Source organism: Oryzias latipes, chromosome 22, assembly GCF_002234675.1.
Source record: "Oryzias latipes chromosome 22, ASM223467v1".
Lineage (NCBI taxonomy): Eukaryota > Metazoa > Chordata > Actinopteri > Beloniformes > Adrianichthyidae > Oryzias > Oryzias latipes.
This window is the reverse complement of record NC_019880.2, coordinates 6,058,063-6,078,827: the sequence shown is the minus strand read 5'-3', so window position 1 is coordinate 6,078,827 and position 20,765 is coordinate 6,058,063. Positions and strand designations below refer to the sequence as shown.

General features: G+C 39.2%; 1 protein-coding gene across 2 annotated transcripts; it reads right to left on the bottom strand.

The window, feature by feature from the left end:
- Positions 1-2,847: 2,847 nt before the first annotated feature.
- LOC101171042 (GTP-binding protein Di-Ras1) lies at positions 2,848-18,785 on the bottom strand. 2 transcript variants are annotated; one of them, XM_004082180.4, is made up of 3 exons: positions 18,589-18,785; positions 9,197-9,537; positions 2,848-7,423 (listed from the first exon to the last, which is right to left on the bottom strand). In XM_004082180.4, exons 2-3 carry the CDS (start codon positions 9,503-9,505, stop codon positions 7,136-7,138), a joined length of 597 nt encoding a protein of 198 aa, XP_004082228.1. In that variant the 5' UTR covers positions 9,506-9,537; positions 18,589-18,785; the 3' UTR covers positions 2,848-7,135. The 2 variants fall into 2 exon arrangements, with proteins under 2 accessions (XP_004082228.1, XP_020569121.1); XM_020713462.2 differs by lacking the exon at positions 18,589-18,785 and adding an exon at positions 17,792-18,006.
- Positions 18,786-20,765: the final 1,980 nt, after the last annotated feature.

The window sequence follows — 20,765 nt, the reverse complement described above, 5'->3', positions numbered from 1 at the left end:
AATAAAGAAAACTCTGCAGGTCAATAATAGCTGAGACAGTTGAAATGATATGATGAGAGAAAAAGCCAAAAAAATGCCGTTTTGTAGTTGTGAGCATTGACTTTATAAGAGAACTGGACCAAGCAAGTGTGGTGTCACCCATGGGAAATGCTTTACTTCTGGCTCCAACAAAATTTAATCAATTTAGTCGCCATTTTTTTGCGACACAGACACCGTTGGAGCCATATGACATCAGTAAGTAGTGATTAGTCCACATTTCTATGGTAGCCATTCTCACTAGTTAGGAGGGAGCACGTTGGGAGTTGAATTCCCTACCAGTTGGAAGCAGGTTCAGGAGAATCTGTCAAAAATGTCAAACTTTCAACCACAAACCACATACTCTTATTGAGGCATCTGATTTGCCAATTTTTAGCTTGAATGAATCGATCTGCAGGGGGAAAAAAATCACCTGAGAAAAATGGATTTGGCAAAAACATGTTAATAAAAGTATCAGAGCAAGAATGGCTATTCTGACAAAAACAATGACTGAATAATAGCTGTTTCTGCATTGAAGTCTATGGGATTTTGGCCTCTTGGAGCCATCGGGTACTTCCTGTTTGGAACGAGAGGGGGAAGGGGTCACTCAGTCCATTTCTTATTAACAGTCAGTGGTTGAGGGCCAACAACTCTTAGTAGTTTCTTTTCTTTTGTCATTTTAACCCTTGTGGTATCTTAGACGACCCCATCCTTACTTTATCGTGTTCTCCCTACCATGACAAAAGTGGATAAAGGTGGAAAGATTTCATATAATCCATGGAGACCAGTGAAGATCACAAATCATTGAAGAAAAAAGGTTCAGCGCACTGTCTAGTGGGTCTAGATGACCCAACTCCCAATGTTAAAGTGCCTAGGATAGCACAAGGGTAAATTCTGTTCATCTCTAATAAGCCTCTTTATTTCTACACAAACTTTTCAATAAAGTGAATTTGTTTGAGTTATTTTGTGAACAAATACAGAAAATAAAACTCTTTTGAAAATGCTCCCTAATGAAAACAAGCAGAACGGTGTTTTTTTTTTCTATTTTTTTACTTTCTATTTCTTAAAGTCTGAATGAAATGATGCAACTGTGGAGTAACTTCTGCAGGTTTCACTCAGTTCATCAACATCATGGGTATCTCTGAAAATCCGACACAGCTTCAAAAACTCTGTTTCATTCAGAATCTAGTAATCCCCATTGAGAACCAGTGACATGCATGAACCTTGTTCAAATTCAAGCCAGTTGTCGTGCACAAGCTGCAAAATATCACAAGCAAATGATGACAGAAAGTCCTCAGTTCACACTTTTTATTAGAAAAATTATTTTGCAGATTATTGTCATCTATGTATATATTTATATATAAATATTTATATATGTTAGTTTCCATTATTCAGAGGATGCATCAGCACAGTATATCTTAATAGGAAGACTATTGCTAGAATAAATATCTATACATTATAGTTAGTTAAAATAAAAAATACCAACAGAAGAAATAATTTTAAAAAACTGAATTAATAGAAACCAAGAAGTGCTAAAAACTGTTGGAAAACCCAGACAGAAATAAGATCAGACAAAGATTTTAGTAAAAGTACAAAGATGATTCACAGTTTGTGTCCTTGTTCTCATGCTGGCTGGAACACCTATGGGGACCATGCAGGATTGATGGGCCAGAGTGACAGGACCGTACCAAACTACGCTACCTACAAAGCCTGTGTGCCACCAATTCACACTGCGAGAGGACTCAAAGGTGTGAGGGGACCAGACAAAAAGATGTTTACAGATGACCCACAGGGGTCTGCAGGGTGGTTTTCAGTCGTCTGTTTTCATCCTGATCTCTTTCCGATTCTCTCACAGGAAGTGTGACAGATCTGGACTGAAACCTGGCAACTGTTGGCAGAAACAAGAGTGATGAAGGTGAAAATGCAACCTTTTCTAGTGTGTTTACCATTCTACTAACACTCTTTGCGCCATTTAGCTTGGTTTGGACTTCCTGCTGGGAAAGAACAAATATGAAACTGTGGCATCTCAGTATCAGTGACACCCTGTGACTTGATTGATGAGTACAAATCTGAGGTAATACTTTTATTGTCCCACTAAATGAGAAAGTCTATAGGAGGCCTGAAATGTTTATTGTGAAAAGAAAATATTTGGATATATTAAGCCGTATCATAACATACATAAAATTAAATACATTGAAGACATGTTTTAGCTAAATTTGTTCCAAATGGTTGGCTTGAAAATCTCTCTACAAAATGTGAATGATTATATATTTTTAAAAAGTTTGTTTGGGGAATCTCCAGTTAAACATTTTAGGTCTCCATACATTTTCTTGTCTCATGTCAAACAATAATAAAGCAGGGGGAGTAATCGCTGTATAACTTTTGAAAAAATTTACAACAAAAAATGTTTTTTGCCACCTTGTAATTTGATGCACAAGTAAATGATTTTTGCAGAATAATTCAAAGTGAACCCTCTCCTCTGATATCACTGATATAGTAAACCCTTTAGACAATATTTACATCTATCTACAATCAGCTGGCCTGTTTAGTCTCTTCACTAACAAACACATTATGATTTCTGATTGAATAAGAACAAGAACTTGATGAGCTGTTTAGAGAACAGTTCATGCTGACAGATGTGAAGGTTCAACAGCACAGAGCAGAGAAACATAAAATAGAAATGAATTTCTCTGATGATGATAGATTTCAAATCAAGGTTTGTGTACGGGTATCCGCGCAGACGTTTTTCTTCAAAAATCTTGGTCAGAATTATAAACAGTAAATGGAAAAATGTATGTGACTTCAGAAATGAATGCAAATAAATCCAGATGATCAAATCCGTCCTTTTATTTGACATTAAAAACAAAAAAGAACTGTGTCAGTGGAATAAATACAAACAGAAAATATAATTCCATGCAATTAGTGGCACTCTTTACTAATATTTTGTTAGTAAAAATAGATTTGGGCAAACTTTTTGGATTTTAACTTACATTAAATCATCAATGACACAATTTATGGCATGTCTGGTTTATATAAAAATCTTCAGACAGGTAAGCTCTCTCCAGCAAGATCTGCCCCATATTATGAAACAACCTATGCCATGCTTTAATTTCGATTGAGAATTCTTTTAGAGTGCGTTTTTACACTAATCCAGCGGACGTAAAATTTTATTGCTTCAGGCTTCCTTCCTGTAAACACAACGAGCATCTAAGAATCAGCGTTTGGTCCAAACCAGAATTTGTTTCAAAGCTCTGTACATTGGAGTTTGGTTTACTGGTTTATTTCAAGCAATCATGTCTATATTTTTGATTAACTGCTTAAAAGGGAGAAGGGAGAAGTGAATTTGTATAATTCCGTACCACTCCGATTAAACCAGCAAACTCTGCTCCCTCTGAAAAAGGAAGGTCTGGGTTCTCCCGCAGCTGAACTAAACTCTTGAGTGCAGTGAATGCACACGTTTAGCAAATCACACAAGTCAGAAAATGCCTTGTCTGTAAAAACAGGTGAACAAACTTATCAGGGCTATAGCTGGATGTCTGCTTCATTCTTTTTTTTAATCTTGTTTGCCGATTGATTGTTGGTGCAGCCCCTAAATCAGCAACTTATGTAACAGAATGACCTGATCAAGCTCAAAGAAAGATGGGAAATTTGGGATATTCCCCATACAATGGAACAGAAACCAGACAATCCAAATGTTAAAGTCCCTAGAAGGACTTAAATTCAAAACTGGAATTTAACTTTTTTTGCAAACAGGTCATGCATTTTTGTAAATCACTTACACATACACAAATATCTCTAGAATTAAGCTAGACTTTAAATTAAGAATGAAAACTACCCTAATTTTAAATGATCTTTTTAGAGATATTAACCTGTCTTGCTTGTTCTGAATATTTGGATTTATTTCTGAATTTGTGGATAATTCTGACCAGGACTGCATGAGTGAGGAGAAAACGCAGAAAAGTATGGTTAACGTTCTGCAGGCCACAGAGATTACAGACGTGGCTGAGCGTACATGCGTGGAGCTTCTCAAAGGCACGCAAAGACAGCAAGGTGAATATGATTCATTGATAGATGAGACAAGCCACAAGGGGGGGTGGGGGGTGGGGGGCAGAGGTGTTTGTCCCAATTCCTGCAAACATTTGACTCACACAGACCTCAAAGTCAACAAAGACCCTCTGCATGCGCGTCATCTCCTTACATTCAAGCCAGTCTGCCACAGCCGGCACGCTCAAACTGTACATCTTCACACAAGCTCCTTTGATAGTCCAGCTCCCCTCCTGCTGCTCCCGCCTGCTGCTCCATTGTTTTTTTTTCCTCGTGCTGTATCGTATTCCATGCAGGGACATGGACAATGACAGCCTCCTGCTAACGTCAGCAAAACACCAGATTGCACAAAGATACGCAAGCAAACTGGGATCTGCGTGAAGCAACCAGACGTGTCAGGCTGATATATATAAATATGCAGTGAGCACTGCATCCACCATCAGCAGCACATTAGATCAGACCGGGCCAGAAAACCATCACAGATTCCCGCACCTAAATATTTCCCAAATCAGATGGAGTTAAGTTTGTCGCCTTCCTGTCTGAATGAAACTAGCTAAAACATTTATAAATAAGTCATATCTGTATTTGACACCCTCTAAAAATGTATTTGAGAGTGCATCCCTGGCATCTAAAAGATAAAGGGTACGTTTACGATGCAAATCTCAGGATTCAACAGGACCTCACATTAGTGCAAAGTACAACACAGCAATAACAACAGATTCATTCAGTAACAAACAAACATAAAAAAAACACCCATGGAGTGAAACCTTTAGATACATATTCACATTTTGTGTCTATTATGCAATAACTGGATCATAGGAGTGGATGAGTTCAAACTGAAATGTTACTTTACAGTACAAAGCAACACTAAAGCTAAACTGGTACAGGTTTGTGGTGGAAGTTTCTAGTTACTTTTTCCCTAGAAAGACAGCAGAGGCAGCTCTCTCTAGACATGGGTAACATCTTACTTGAAGCTCTTTAGGACATTTTATTCAAGTACCGTATTCTTATTTTTACAATAATTACACCTCTGGAGTTGTTTATTGAAGATCTGCGACGGATGCAGGTGAGTAATTTTAACTTAAATGAGGCAAACCTTATTAATAAGCAAATTTTCAAGTAAAATGTCACCCGAAAGTCACCAGCTGTCGGTGTTGCCGAACACATAAGACGAGAGCAGTTCCTGTGCTTTTCCTGATTCTTTTTGTTTTTTGGGGTGGATATGCAGTGAAAGGGGGCTGTCATCTGTGTCTTTGGGTTTAACAGTACTGAAGCAGATTATCCTCCACACAAGTTGTTATTAAAACCGCCTGAGAAATGTAGAAAAGTGGGCAAATAATCTGAACCTCCTCCGCTTGCCATGCAACCGGTCTCACCGCCATCATACCCTGTTGTTCAGCAGAGCCGCACCTTCATTGTGCTGTGGACCAGACCCCTCCCTAAAACACTAAAACTACAAACTGTAGAGACTGAGCTCAAAACTGGGCGGAAACTGGACGGAAAAGACAACCAAAAAAAAAAGATAGCAAAAAGCTTGCACATAAATGAAGGATGTGTGTTAAAAAGTTGTGCTTCTGGCTGTCTTGTGTGTAATTTGGTGGGAAGAGGGTGTTTTCTGCACCCTAGAACTTTTTGGTGGCTAAAAATGGAAACGTTCTCTCTTCATAAATGTAGAAAATGAAAAGTATGTCTATAAGTATGATATAAAGTGCAATGTGAGGGCATTTCAGTTGAGTGAGCCCTGTTTGTCTTCATGCAGTCAGTCAACAGTAACTATGTTTGCATGGATGCATTTAGGTGCATGCTTCCTGTGCATGTCTTTGTTTTCTGTTCACTAATGGGTGGCTGAGAATACAAGAGGATATGCAACTAATCCAACCGAAGAGAAAAGAGAATTACCAGTTTGATGAATAATCTGTATATAGCAGGTTTACTTGGAGATTATTTTCTTCCTTGTGTGTGCTTTTTCATTGATTTTTTTTTCTAACACATAAAATTAAAGAGCATCTTCAAACAAAAATACAAAATGAAATAAAATAAAAAAATAACAAAAAAGGCATAAAGAGAAACCTCCAAAACAAGTTCTCAACCTCAGAAGAATGTCCCAGTTCCCTTTTATTTTACCAGATTGGCAACGATAATCCAAACGTGTCATCCTTTTTGACAAGGCAGATTTGCTTCTTCTGTTTTGATGAGAGTCCAGCTTCCCTCTGTTCAGAGTTACTCCCCGCTCCACCAGAGTTTTAAAAGGATTGTTGCGTCATATCAGTGTGTGCATACCCTGCCGCTGGATGCCTCCTCCCACCAGATGAGAACATCTGGAGGCTTCAGTGAGCAGTTTTTCTCATCATGACAGTGGGATGGATGTACAGAAGGTTTTAATCTTGGAATGATGGGCTCGGGAATGTGGGTGAATTTGTACTCTAGCGTCAACTGTCCGTTTTGGAGTTGGATAGATGAAAATATCGTGAACAGGGTTTATATACAGCTGAATCTTCTGTTGTAGGTCGATAGGTCGTGGGATTTGTTGAGTGCCGTCCATGCAGTCTTAAAGGTTTGAAGCTCACTAGAGTGACAGACACACCAGGGTGCGAGAAGTGAGTGGATTTAGCTGGGATTTTCAACTTTACATCTACGTAACTGTCATCTATGGTAGGAAAGCAGAAGATGGAGGTGACGGGATGATGAAGGAGAGTTCAGGTTAAAGCGGATGGCCGGGCTACCAAGAGATGGTTTAGAGCACTTGAACGATTCAAACATCCAGATCCTCCTTTTTTGTTGTTGTTGATGTAATTTCGGATATTCTGGCAGCCTTTAACCACCGGTCCGCTCAGCCACCTGTGGATTAAGCAAACATATATGCTCCAGCCTGTTCATGCGCTGCAGTCGTGAAAGAACCAACAGAGAAGGATCCAAAAGTTGAGATTCCTGGTGTTGTCCAGACATTTTTTTTTGATGATACATTTGGGGAACTTCTTTTTTAATCTTTCTGCCACGTTGCCTCTGATGCACCGCCCCCCCCCCTCCCAACCCCCTCTCCACAGCCCTGACCTCCTTCCATCCTCCTCTTCTGGATTCACATCAGGCTGCATTTGCCCTTCAGTCTCTCTGCGCGGGATTGCTTTCCGGAACGTTTACCGTCAATGTTGAGGCTCATGTTCCTCTTCTTGTCCAGGTTGAGGAGCTCCTGGAAGAGCTCGGTGACGTTGTGATTGGTTTTGGCTGATGTCTCCATAAAGGCGCACTTCCACTGGTTGGCCTGAGCCTCCCCGTCCTTGGTCTCCACCTCTCTTTGGGTCTCGTCACTCTTGTTTCCCACAAGCATTATAGGAATCGCCTCAACGTTGCCTTTTATGGCCAGAACCTACAAAGGAAAGCAGAGAAAGCTGACCATCTGTGTTTTCTAAAAGGTCATGTATTCTAAACTGCTCTAAGGACATAGTTTAGGGAGTTTTATGGCTGTGTTTACCTGTGTAAAACCAAAAAAAAAAAATTAAACAAAATTTTTATTTTTTATTTTACTTATTGCAACTTGTGCTCTGGCTTTTTTCCACATTGACCTTGCAAAATGACAAATATTTATATCTTATGTCCATCATAATGACTTCACTTCACAAGTTTATCCACAGAAAAAAAAAAAATATGACATTCACTCAGCATTTTTTACATCCAACTGGAAAATACATGTTATTTGATATAAAAATTAGCCAAATTAATCTTCCATTTTCTTGATTAACCCTTAATAATCTCTGAAGTCACCAGTGTGTTTGCTAATCCCATCTGTTGTTAACGAGGATTTATGACTCTGACCCGCCATTATTATAGTTTTAAATTGAATGTGAAAGTTTAAAAAAAAAAATTAAGGTATAAAACAAACATAACAAAAATAAATGTGTTACCCGTTAGGATAAATGCTTGAACATTTTATAAAGTTATGTGGAGTTTTGCCTGTTTTAAAAAAAAAAAAAAGTTTTTCAAATTACATTGCTTTATTTTTGAATTTATACATTTTTATTTTATCAAAACAATTTAAGTTATAAAACATAAAACAGTTTGATCTCCATTTTGTGATTTTTTTTTGCTGTAAACAATTACGTTTACCACTCGGACTTTAGGTTTTTGAACAGTTTTAGGGTATTTTGGAATTATTGTGTAATATGCACAAAAATGTATAAAAAAAAAAGGAGAAGAAGAAAAAGATGAGTATCAAGCCACAAAAATCTGTGTTAAAAGCAAATTACTACAGCCATATATGAATTTGGTTAAAATCAATAAATAAATAAATAAAAACTTTAAAAAGGCCCCAAACTACTAAAAACGGGTTCATAGAATAATTAAATTCGAAACACACAAAATTCAAAATTAACATTGTTTTTTAAACCCCATCCTTTAAAGGAATTCAAATTCTTGTTTCTAAGTTAGTTAAATAAAAAATGTGTTTCAGCATTTTGAAAACGCTTTTTAAATATTAAAACTAACATTACAATTTATTTTTATGAGTTTATTTTTAAAGTAATTTGAAATCAATTTCTGTTCGTGCAAACATGTTTATAAAACTCCCATGCTTTCCCTTCACATGTCATCATGATTTTTGACGCAAAATACGCATCTGAATCTGTTTTGACCCGCCTGCACCAGCTTTAGATTGGTCAGTTAGAAAGGACCTGCATATACACTTATAAAGCCCTTTGCTATGGAAAAAGTGCTATATAAAGTTGAATTTGACTTCAAAATTACACTTTGCCAAACTGTGGATCACTGCTACATTTCATCCTTACAATACAAGTTATAAAGATTTTTTTCATAAATCATCTTGTCCAGCTTCACATCAGTAAAAGAGATTTAGTATGAGCTGTGTTTTTTTATATTTTATTGACAGAAGGGTTTAAAAAAATCAAAATGTCACATTTTTATGACTGTAAATTACTTTTAATAACTTATTCTCATGTAGGGTGTGGGATTTACAAAAAAACACTTTTTATAGAGTCATGCCGACATTTTCTTCAATGTACAGATCTTTTATGAAGTAATCTGTGTCATGGAATTCCTAAAATAAAAATTCCAAAAAGTTTTAGGATTAAACTTCCATACAGTTGATGTTAATCAGCTTTCTTCTTTTTGTGAAAGGCGTTCCCACCTGTTGATAAATTGGTTTGAGCTCCTCCAAGGACTGCTTGCTTGTGATGGAGTAGACCAGGATGAAGGCGTGGCCTTTGGAGATGGAGAGGCGCTGCATGGCTGGAAACTGGTGGCTGCCAGTTGTGTCGGTGATCTGGAGGGTGCACACGCTCTTATCGCAGCTGATCACCTGGCGATAGGTGTCCTCCACGGTGGGGATGTAGGTGTCCCTGAATGTGCCCTTCACGAAGCGCAGAACCAGGGAGCTCTTCCCCACTCCTCCCGCCCCGAACACCACCACGCGGTAGTCGTTGCTCTGCTCCGGCATTCTGCGCTCTCAGGCTCAAGAAAGTATAAGACCTAAAGGCAGGATGAAGGGAGGAAGTGGTCAGAAAAAGAAAGAGAAAGAGATCCATTTAGAGAGGACTGAATTTTAAACAATTATCATGAATCAATCTATCCTATACGCATTTTTATAAAAATAATCATTTCTATTTGGCTACCAAAATAGAATAAAAAAATTAAATTCTTAATGTTGTTTCTTCTATAATACACAATTAAATCAATGAAACAGTAAGCTTAAAATTAAAATATTAGAAAAAAGATATAAAGATGTTACAAATTTCTTGGAGCTGAGACATTTCTTTACAAAATGCTCAACTTTAAACCTGTTTTTTTCATTATGCACCTTTTTGTACGTTATTTAGGGTCCAAGCATCTACCAAACGAATACATGTACGCATGCCAGTCAAACAATTCATATTACTTCATGAGGTTTGTCAGCTGTTGGGTCCAATCCAGAAGTTAAAGTCCCACTCCAATCAATCCCAGTGGTTTTTCAATTAGCATTATGCCGTTTTCACCCAAGATGTTAAAACTTGCATCGTTTTTTAGGACACAGTTGCTGGGGTAGTTTCAATGAATTTATAATTCACCCCTGAGTTGTTTATATATGTCCTCCATGCGATAAGAGCATGTTAAAAACACCAAAAACACACTTTTCATTGAAGTGGGTCTTGAAAGGTTAAACAGACTTATTTATTAATATATACACATTTCCATTATTCACTACAGTCTTTAATTGTTTTTTAGTTTACACAATTGTAAACTGTTGTTTATATTTAACAAGAGGATCACTTTTAATACAAGTGAAAAAACTAAAGCAGAGGTTGATGTGTGTGTTTCAGTGATTTGACGCTGGTGAGCTCAGATCTGATCAGGATTTTTTTGGTTTTATAAAGTTACCCCGTAATTGTTTTTACTTCAAACCATTGTCTTTTATTATATGCAGGAAGTGCAGCAAATGCTAGGAGAGATGAACACTGTGTTCACATAAATGCTCCTGCGTGCTGCATACAAACGTTCCAACCACAACCTCATGAATAAAAACAAAATCAATGCGCGGATTTTGATTGTCTGAGCTGTGTAGTTACCCCCTTCATGCTTGAATTTATTTCCAAATATATAAAAGATTGTGTTTTTTCTGTTCCAGGTGATGCTACATAAAGTGGAGTCCTGGATTAAATACTGTGTTTTGAATACGATATGAAGGGGGTTAAATGAAGAATATGTACATGAAGCTCTGTGTTTTACATTACATACAAATGAAATTTCACCCATTAACTGCCTGCTCAACCAATTGACAGCATATTTTCAAATTCATTGATTGTGTGTATTTTCTATCCAAGGCAATGAGCAAAAACAAAAACATATATATTTTTTCTTAGTTGGATTTGTTAAAGGGTTAACAAAAAAAATGTTTAGAATAGGCAGAACATTTTTTTTTTTTTTGCTAAATTTCCTCATCCTGAAATCTTAATTTAGCTGAGAACAGGTGGCTGGTTGGGTTTTGTAAATGTCAACACTGGATTCCCCAAAGACAGACTTAAGACAGCAAACTAAAACCCAGCTGTCACATTCTGCTGCATGCTCCGCATCCATGCAGATTATGTTACACATAATCAATGCACCATCATGGCTCAAACAGCTTCCTATAAAAACCTCGCTGAGTGAATTCACTGCACATAAACCAGAGAACTACGACTCTGTTGTAAATCGCGGTTGCAGCGTTCTGCAGCAGACTGTGCTGTAAATATGAACCTGCTGCACCTCATGAATGCATCGGAACAGCAGTCTCACGCATTGTTTACTGCGAGTTTTGAGAGCAGCTGAGCCTCTGCAGTGCTTTCCTGCCTGAATCTCCATCATTTCCTTCACATTAAACCGCTCTGGTCTGCCCCTCGCTTTGAGGTCCCAAGCTAATGTAGGGGTCCGGCAGAAATGAAATGGCAAATAGTCATCAATGTCTTATGGAAATAGGAAGGCTGTGTCATGCCTGCAGTGGCGGAACCTTCTATTGATTGTGCAGTTTATAACTGACTTATCAGGTTCAAGGTGACATCAATCGAGGACGTCAAAGCAAAGAGGAAACACTTCCAGAGATCCTCTGTAAATGCAGGACGTTCACACTTTCAGATGAACTTTTAACATTTTTATTTGCTTTGTCTGAAAGGAAAAAACAGGAAACCGTGCTTATCTGCTCCTTGCTGCCAAAATCTGGTGGACTTTCTCTATCCTTTTTTTTGGTTGCTGAGAACTATATTTAGCAAATGCTTGGTTTTAAAGTAATCTCTGTTCAAAACTGCAGTGGGATGTTATTGAGAGTCAAGCTAACCACTCCACCCTGAGTGCCTCTTTTGTCATTTGTTTCACAGCTTTGTGCTTTCTTTCTGTGAGGAGCAGCTCCTGCATCATCCTGCAGCTCTGAGCTTTCCCACTGACAGACGTATTTTTAGATTTGACTAAAGTCATTTGTTTTTTTTAAATATGAGATCTCTTCTTTTAACATAAAATTAATTTTCATGAATTAAAGAAAATCATAAAAGGAAATTTGACAACAATCAATAGTGTGTATTTGTTGATTTTTGTTGTAACTGATATTGCCAATAATGCAACTCTTTGTGCCTGCAGTGCAGATCAATATAGTGCCCCCATGTGGCCAAAAAAAAAAAAGATCTGACCCCCCTCAACCAGAAAATCAAGTTGCATCTAAACTTGAAAGCCAATCATCTCTGAAAATAACTTAACTGTTTAGATATAACTTATTTTCTTCTGTAATTTTGTTAATCAAGTGCACAGATTCTTTGAATGTCCGAATACCCAGAATGTTAAAGGTTTTAGCATCAGAGTGGAGGATGCTTTTGATGCAGACACACACATTCCTTCTGCATCCAAAATTCAGTTTGTTTTTGGCCTGTTCCTCGAGCTGCCCCCTGCTGCCCCCTCCCCCCTCTCCCTCCTGCCTCCGGTACTCTTACTCCCTTGATTTCCTCACTGTTTGATCAATAGACTCATGCCACTGTGCTTTTGATCGATGCGGCTCATCTCTCCAGACCCTCATCCTTTTGGACATGGATTTAAGCTCCTGCTCATCAAAACCTCGTCTCCTCCCCTCCGCGCTCTCCTCTGGCCTTCTTTCAACCGCAGCTAAAATTAGGTGTCTCCATTTCTCTGTCAGCAGCTGTACAAGCGCACACACAGGTGCAACTTCACACTGACACAAATACTGTACATCCACTCCTTCGCCGACTGTCCTTGATGCCCAGCCTTTGGCACTAGCAGAGCTCTTTTCTGCTGCAAAGCTCTCTCCTTGTTTTGCTCCCAATGAGAGGCCTGCAGTTGCTTAATGATTTAATGGTACCCCATAACTGCATCTTTGGCAGTGTGGCAGCACTCTGTTAGCTGACAGCTATGGCAGAAACAGGCCCGTTCACTTTTCCACCAAAAAAAGAAAAGGAAAAAAAGCACGCAGCCTTCTCCAGCTATCTTTGAGCCTGCAAAGAAATGTCACCTTTACCAAAAATATGCACATAATTATCTTCAAGAGAGCCACTTACTTAGCAGCATAAAGGAAGCGCATTAATCAACATCAAACACAATGCCATTCAAAAGATCAAAAGCCTGATTAAATAGACACCAACAAAGCAATCCCGTGGTATCTTGTTGAGAAGGGGTTTAATCAGGCTGCTCATACTGGAATCCTGTGGATGCTCGGCTATTTGGTGATGACTGTTTTAGAGGATCAACAGATTACAGCTCCAGGGTTTTTTTCCTGACGTATTCTTCTCTCTTTTTGAGCAGGAAAGCGTGCGGCTGGATGAACCCCGCACAAAGTTTGTTCAGCTGTCAGACCGCCGGTAGGTGTGCGACGGTGTGTGTCTTGCGTGTTTGCGTCTGTGCAGTCAAGCAGAAGATCCTCTGTTCTCCCCGCACACATCATCAGCTCAGGCCTCCTGACGTGTTTGGGCTCCGTCGCAGAAATGAATCACGGGTTTTTAGCAAGTCAGTTTACTGACTCTAGAAATTTCATTGGGTTTTTGCAGACGGTGGAGTTTCAGTTTATACGTTTTGATGGACTCTCACTGCTGCTTCAGTGCACTCGCCTGTCACAGCTGGGAAATGCATCAGTCTAGAATTCCAGGTTAGTTTGTCAATGTAAAAACGATTTTATAAAAGTCCCTCAACAATAATACCTCTTATATAGCATGTCCAAAAATGTATAAAGGCCAATTATATATGGAGCAATTTTATTTTAAGTTATTCCAAAAATACTGCAGGTTACTGTGGTGTGGGAATTGTTTCCAAACAGCTTCATACACAAAATACGAATAGATCTTCCCACTTCTTCTTAGGAAAATACTGCAGGTAAAAAAATAGTGGCAAGGTTCTTCCACTAAATCTGTTTCAAAGGCTGCAAATTTTGCAGAATTCTTTCCCTCTAAACACTGCAAAAAGTGAAATGGCTGTTTATGCTTTAAGTTCCACTCCAATCGTCTTTTGATCTGTTTTCTCATCATTAGGATTATGCTGTTTATAGCCAAAGTCAAAAAAACTGTGTTGCTTTTAAGGACATTTTTTTATGCAGTAGTTCATTAGAAAGTTACATCTGATTTGTGGGAGGGACCACTGGCACAGAGCAAACCCACCCCCCCTTCCCCAACATTGCTGAGAGCTCTCTGTTTACTTGCCCTCCCGCTAGTTTACAGCCCCTTACACCCCTAATATAACATTATTGGTGAGCAATATCAGAGCTATTCAGCCGTACAGTTTGATACCAGATTCCAGCTCAGACGCAGAAAACGAAGACGTACATGGATCTAGTCGTCTACAAGTGGATGTATCAGAATGGAGCATTGAGCTTGTGGTCTGCCGATTGTAGTTTCTGTCACGACTGAGCTTTTTCAAATACAACAATTTGTATTAAGAAATTACCAGAAATGCCATTTTAAGCTTAATTTTCTTAATATATGTCCTCTATCGTGAGAAAAATGACATACGAACATCTTAAAAACACCATTTTCATTAGAGTAGGTCTTCAAAGAAGAAGTAAAAAATAATGTATTTTTTTATGTTTAAAATAGAAACAACTTTCTATTTAGATATTTAAATTAAAGGATAAATACTTTATAATCCATAGATGCAAAAATGATTTGAGAAAGGAAAATAATATTTCTACCATTGATTAACATTAGGAAATAAGGAGGTGAAGCTGAATGGAGGGATTTTCTTCAGCCTGAAGAAGCAGCTGCCCTAAGCGGGGTGAAGAAGGCTCCGTGGACAGGGGGCACTCATGTTCTACATCCCTGTGGGCCTTTCAGCAAAGCACGTCAGACACTTGAGCCACACTAAATTGGAACAACTTTTGATGTCGGAAGTGAACAGAAAATAAAGAAATAAAACCTCCAATCAGTGCTTTTAGGATTGCATTCCAGTATTTTTGCATAGTGGTTTTGGCTTAGTAGCTAATCAACAAGCTTAACCTTCTCTCTGCTTGTGGCCTGCTCTGCGTTGACCTAATTCCTGAGACTTATGCTGTCAACAGTCTGTGTACAACCTCTAGAGTCCTGAAGTCCTCTGAGGAGCCTTCATTTTGACTCAGCATGAGCTGATGCACAGCAACGTGTGGTAGAAAAGAAAATTGTGGCAGCAGTTATGAGGGTTTTAGGTTTAACTGAGCAGAAAGTTCTGCAGAAGTCCATCAAAAGTGGAGCACAGCATGAGTGCGCCCAGATTAGTCATGCTGAGGAAACATGAAACGTTCTAAATAGATGAAAGGTTGAAGAAAAAGAAGCAATTTCATGGGGGAAACTTTACACATGAACAAATAAAGTCAATTTCTTTTTTAGAATAATCTGTGTTTTTATATTCCAGATTAAGGTCGACTTTTTACCTTTTCTTTTCAATATATTTCAATCGAACAATGAAGAAAAGGCAGCGTTTAAGTGAGGAGTTTTTGATGGGCGTGTAGGCCGATTGTTTCCAAAAACAGACTCAAACATCATAACCTTTCACCTGCTGGTTTTGTGCAGCGGTAGTTAGGGTTTAGATGTGTTTCTGCACTAAGTGTTTGTGTGACCTGTGGATCCCCACGTTGCTCCGTCTGTTTTCTCCATATGACCCTGCTAATCCCTCAGCCTGCCAGTCTCAGAAACTCCCAGACACCTGGCCTGTAGTAACAGTAATGACATTCAGTTGGCAGGACTTGCAGCAGAGCAAGTATACCTCCACTCTTTTCATTCATTTTTTTTTTCCTTCAAAGAAGCCATTTTTAGATGCTCCTAGAGCCTCAATGTGACCAAAGCACCAATTAAAGACTGAAAGGCAAAGTTTGACAACATTCTGTCCCCCATGACACCAGGTTTTATAGCCTTGGATTGCCTCTACTGATCTGTTAAAGGCAAACCCAAGAGATAAATTATGAGAGTAGGACGACTACAAGGTTACATTCAGTTTTCTCCTCATGAAACAACTGCTATAAAAAAATCAATAACCAGAGAAAAACATTTTTATCCTCAACAAAAGGTTGCACAACATGAGTTGCAGTAAAGTCACGTTCCAACCTGGTTTTGTAGACAAAAATTATTCTTAATTTCACAATGAACATTTCAAAAATGTTGTCAAAAGGGCAAAAACATTCTAGAGGAACCGACCAAAGTGCACTTGATTTGTAAAAAGAAAAGAAGCTCAAAGAATTGTGGCAAACAGGAATGAGCAGAAAAACTGATCTGACTTGTTTTTTCGTTACTTTTGTTTAATATTTATAAACAATTACATAAAAATGACACTTGTAGATAGTTTTTTTGCTAGATCTGTTTTAAAGGCTGAAGAAATGTTTTCATCTAAACCCTGCAAAAGCACAAATTGATGTCCATCCTTTAAATAAACACTCTGATCATCCTTTGATCTATTTTAAAATCGTTCAAAGTGGTCGTTTAATTATGATAATGCCATTTTAGCCAAAATATTAAAAAAATCTTGTCATTTCCTAGGGCATGGTTTCTGCACAGTGGCAATGATTCATTAGATATTCCCCAGTTGAGTTGTGGGCAGCACCACTGCCACAGAGCAACCCTGACCCCCCTTCCCCTCCCAGTTGCTGAGAGCTCTCTGTTCACATGCTCTCCCTCTAGCTTACTGCCCCTCACATCCCAAACCTAATGTTAGCTACGCAACAAAAATGGCGAGCAATATTGGAGCTATCCAGCCATTCAGTATGGAGTCAAGTACCAGCTCAGATGAGAAAAACAACGGCGTACGTGGATCTGGTCATATTCAAGTGGATGCATCAAAGTGGAGTTTGAGGCACCGCCCATTGTATTTGCGATGTCACAAATACAATCTCTTTCGAACAGCATTTATTGCATCTGCTCCTGCGATTCAGCCCTGCGACAGGCTGGCGACCTGTCCAGGGTGAACCCCGCCTTTGCCCAACAGTGGCAGGGTCAGGCTCCAGCAGCCCTGTGGCCCAGTAAGGTAAAGAACGGGTTCAGAAGATGGATGGATGGATGGCTCCTGATTCACAACCATTTAAATGAAGAAATACTCAGACATGTAATTTGAATCTTGATTTTCTTTATATATGTCCTTCATCATCAGAAAAATGCCTCAAGAACTTGTTAAAAACACCAAAAAAGGGGGAAAAAAATCATCAGAGTGGACACTTTAAGAGGAAAGAAGAAATCATACGAAAAAAAATATTTTTGTCATGTTTAGGAAAGAAACAACTTTTTAGGTTTTTTTCAAAGACAATCAATTCTGAATTCAAAGATGCAGAATTAATTTAAAAAAACGCTCATAAAAGTTCTATTAATGGCACCTCTAGATAATAAAGAGCATTTCAAGGTACTGGTTTATAAAGATAACATATTCAGATTGCCAATCCCTAAAAGTAGCGATTTTTTTAAAGAAAAACTGCAGAAAATAAGGGAAACAGATGTATATTTCGGTTGCTTTTTTAGAGCATAATCTTTTAATGTCTTCATTTTTCTTTGTTAGCAAAATAATTCAATTTTAAATGTGTCTTTTGAAGGATGCTTCCGATCCATAATCAAAAATCAGCATCTTTCTGATGTCATCCTCCATGCAGCGCCTCCAGCGTGTTGATATGTATGGATGGATTTCCTCCTCCTGCCTCAGAAAGAGTTCTTATGCAACAGACTGGAGTACATCAGCATCCCCGCATCCCTCAATCCGTCCATCCTACCATCCATTCGTCCACTTATCCTCCAACACATGCTCGCTTTAATACACTTCTTCTCTCCTGCGCTTTACTCACGGGATTTGCATCTCTCTCCTCCGTCTATCTCAGTGCTTACAGGAAGTTGAGTCACGCATGTATGCGCGCACATGCAGATGGGACCTCAATGATATTCCTTCCATGTCCCTCCACTCCCACCAAAAGAAAACACATTTAGCTGCCTGCACAATATGGAGGAAGCTGAGAAAACACGCATCCAGATGGTGGATTAGCCATGACATTTGCCACAGAAATAGGGTTTATATGCGTCATGCTGGCGTCACTGATAGTGTATGGTCCAATGTTGACGTGCGTATCAACCGCGGCTGTAGTCAGGAAGCGGTGGGAAGGAGAGGGCTCGGAGTTGGTCCGCAGATTGGTGCGCTACGCCATTACAGACCACCCTACTCTGCTCGGTTCATTCATAAATACCAGAGGATCGCCATCTCGCAGCGGTGCATCATTTCGCAGTCGCAGCAACCCCCTCCCGCCCCAACCCAACCCCTCCTCCTCCTTTACTCCTCAAACCAATATGATAATCCAAACACCTTCTTATGTCTGCCCCCCCACCCCACCCCGATCCAGCACAGACACGCACCAATATGGCTGTGCGGGCATACATGACACTCCTCAATGCGCGTAAGATTGAAGCCGAGAGTCGTGATCAAGAAGCCGGCATGGAGGGTTAAAAAACACGGATGAAGGGTGGGGGATTCAGAAACACCACCACCCATCTCCTGCGTGTACTACACGATGGCTTAACGCGGCAGCGCCGCCGATCAATGCCAACGTCTTCTCTCCGCGTCGGGATGCGGACACGAGCTGCATCTCCATACCTGCTGGTGAAGAACTGCTCCGCTGCAGGCTCGTCCTCGGCTCGAAGGGTGTCGGGAAAGCGCCACAAGCGTCTTATAGCATTTTTACGCGATCCATGTAAAGCTCATGCCGACCGTTTCCAACCTCACCAGATCTCTCTCAAACACGCGCGCGCGCACACACACGCCCGCAGTCTCCGTGTCTGCCTCTCTCTCGTTCTCACAGGACGTGGGAGGTGCTTTCCCCTCTCTCCTGTCTTAATTTTTCTGTCAGTTAGTGGTAGGAGCGGAAAAAAAGGTAAACCAAGAATCTTTTTAGTTTAAGTTGAAACAAAAATTCAGTCTCTTTAGAGCTGACAATAAAGTTTCCAAACAGATACATTTTCATTTTATTTTCAGTTTCATGCCAAGTGTTTTTAAAATAAACCAGACTGGAATAAAAACATACAAAAAGACGTTTCAAGGCCCGGACGGAATTAAATGCACCAATATGGTCATGAATGAGGCTGAGTGAAAACGCAGCCGCCCATGGAAATCACTGCTGCTGTGGTTGGCTGATCAGCACCACGGACAGCTCCTCCATCCTCTCCGGAGAAACTACCGGAAATGCGTGAAAGCGGTAAGGGTCGGCCTTCACGTGATTGAACGTGATTTTAAAAAATCAGATTAGATAAAAGATAGCTTTAAATGACGAATAGACACTGATATACCAGGGAGTGGCAGCAAATCAATGCGTAAATCCAAGTCATTTAGTCATTTGTCAATCACGTTATATCACACATGTAAACATCCCATCTCTTGATGCGAATATAGATCGAGCACGAAGTCAGGCGAGGCCTTTTCTTTGAGCTTTGCTTTCTGTACGTGACGGTTTCACCGGAATGACTCACCATCTCATCACGTGCAGCTCCTTGTGTTTGTCTCCCTCTGGCGGTATACCGGAGAAGTGCAAGAAACAATTGCCTACTTTAGTTCTCTATGGTTTAACTAAACGAGCACAAAACTCTACACTTTTAGTACAATTACAAAAGCTTAGAATTTATCGAAAGATTTTTACATCAAATACTTGATGTAAAAAGTAGGATTGTAACCCCTGTGCTATCTTAGGCACTTTAACGTTGGGAGTTGGGTCATCTAGACCCACTAGACAGTGCTCTGAACCTTTTTTCTTCAATGATTTGTGGTTGGTCTTCACTGGTGTCCATGGATTACATGAAATCTTTCCACCTTCATCCACCTTTGTCATGGTAGGGAGAACACGTCAATGGAAGGGGGGGGGGGGGGTCATAGGATAGCACAAGGGTTAAATAGTCGGTTAACTTTAACACTAGAAATTATATTTTAAAAATGTGTCAAAAACGTGTTCCTTTGAGTATTCTTAAAACAAAGCCATTATTCGATAGTTCTAGTTCAACTAAAAACAAAAATAAAAAACAAACTATTTTATAAAAGGAAAGAACTCTAACCCTAACCCTTTTTTTTTAACTGAACTTCAGAGAACTTCTTAGATCAATAACTTTTGCAAATCATGCAGTGTTACTTAACAGAAGCTACATGGGTGTGCTTATCTGCGTACCTTGCTCTTACTCAACCCACATTTCCATGGATTACAACAGGCACACAAATATAAAGGGCCTTCTATTCAGAGCTCTTCAAGCATGAAAACTGCACCAAACAAAAATTAATGCTTGGGTGGTTAGGCTCCCTGAAAGATCACAAACATGCTCCAGGATGACATCAAAAGACAGAGCCAACTTGTAAGAATGGAGATATAATCCTGCATTTTCCATGCAAAAAAAAAGGATTTTTCCACAATTAAAAACAAACTAAAAATGAAAAATGTCCTTTTGAAAGACAACTTTTTGAAAAGATCCACAAAGAGTGACTTCTATGAAAAAAAGTTTTTAATATAGCCAATTTAAAACAGCATATTTAGAGGGAATTGCATTTCCAGAAGAAAATGCAGAGTTGAATGCTATTGCTAAATGAAAATGAAATTTAAAGGGTAATAAATGGCAAGTAAATAAATAAATTATAAAGTGTACTTTAATAACCTTTGTGCTATCCTAGGCACTATAACATTGAGAGTCGGGTCATCTAGACCCACTAGAATGTGCTCTGAACCTTTTTTCTTCAATGATTTGTGATCTTCACTGGTGTCCATGGATTACATGAAATCTTTCCATCTTTATCCACCT

Excerpts from the sequence above, each read along its gene's own strand:
- LOC101171042 (XM_004082180.4), bottom strand. The coding sequence starts at position 9,505 with ATGCCGGAGCAGAGCAACGACTACCGCGTGGTGGTGTTCGGGGCGGGA. Across the intron at positions 7,424-9,196 it reads TCAAACCAATTTATCAACAG|GTTCTGGCCATAAAAGGCAA; the intron begins GTGGGAACGCCT and ends TTTCCTTTGTAG.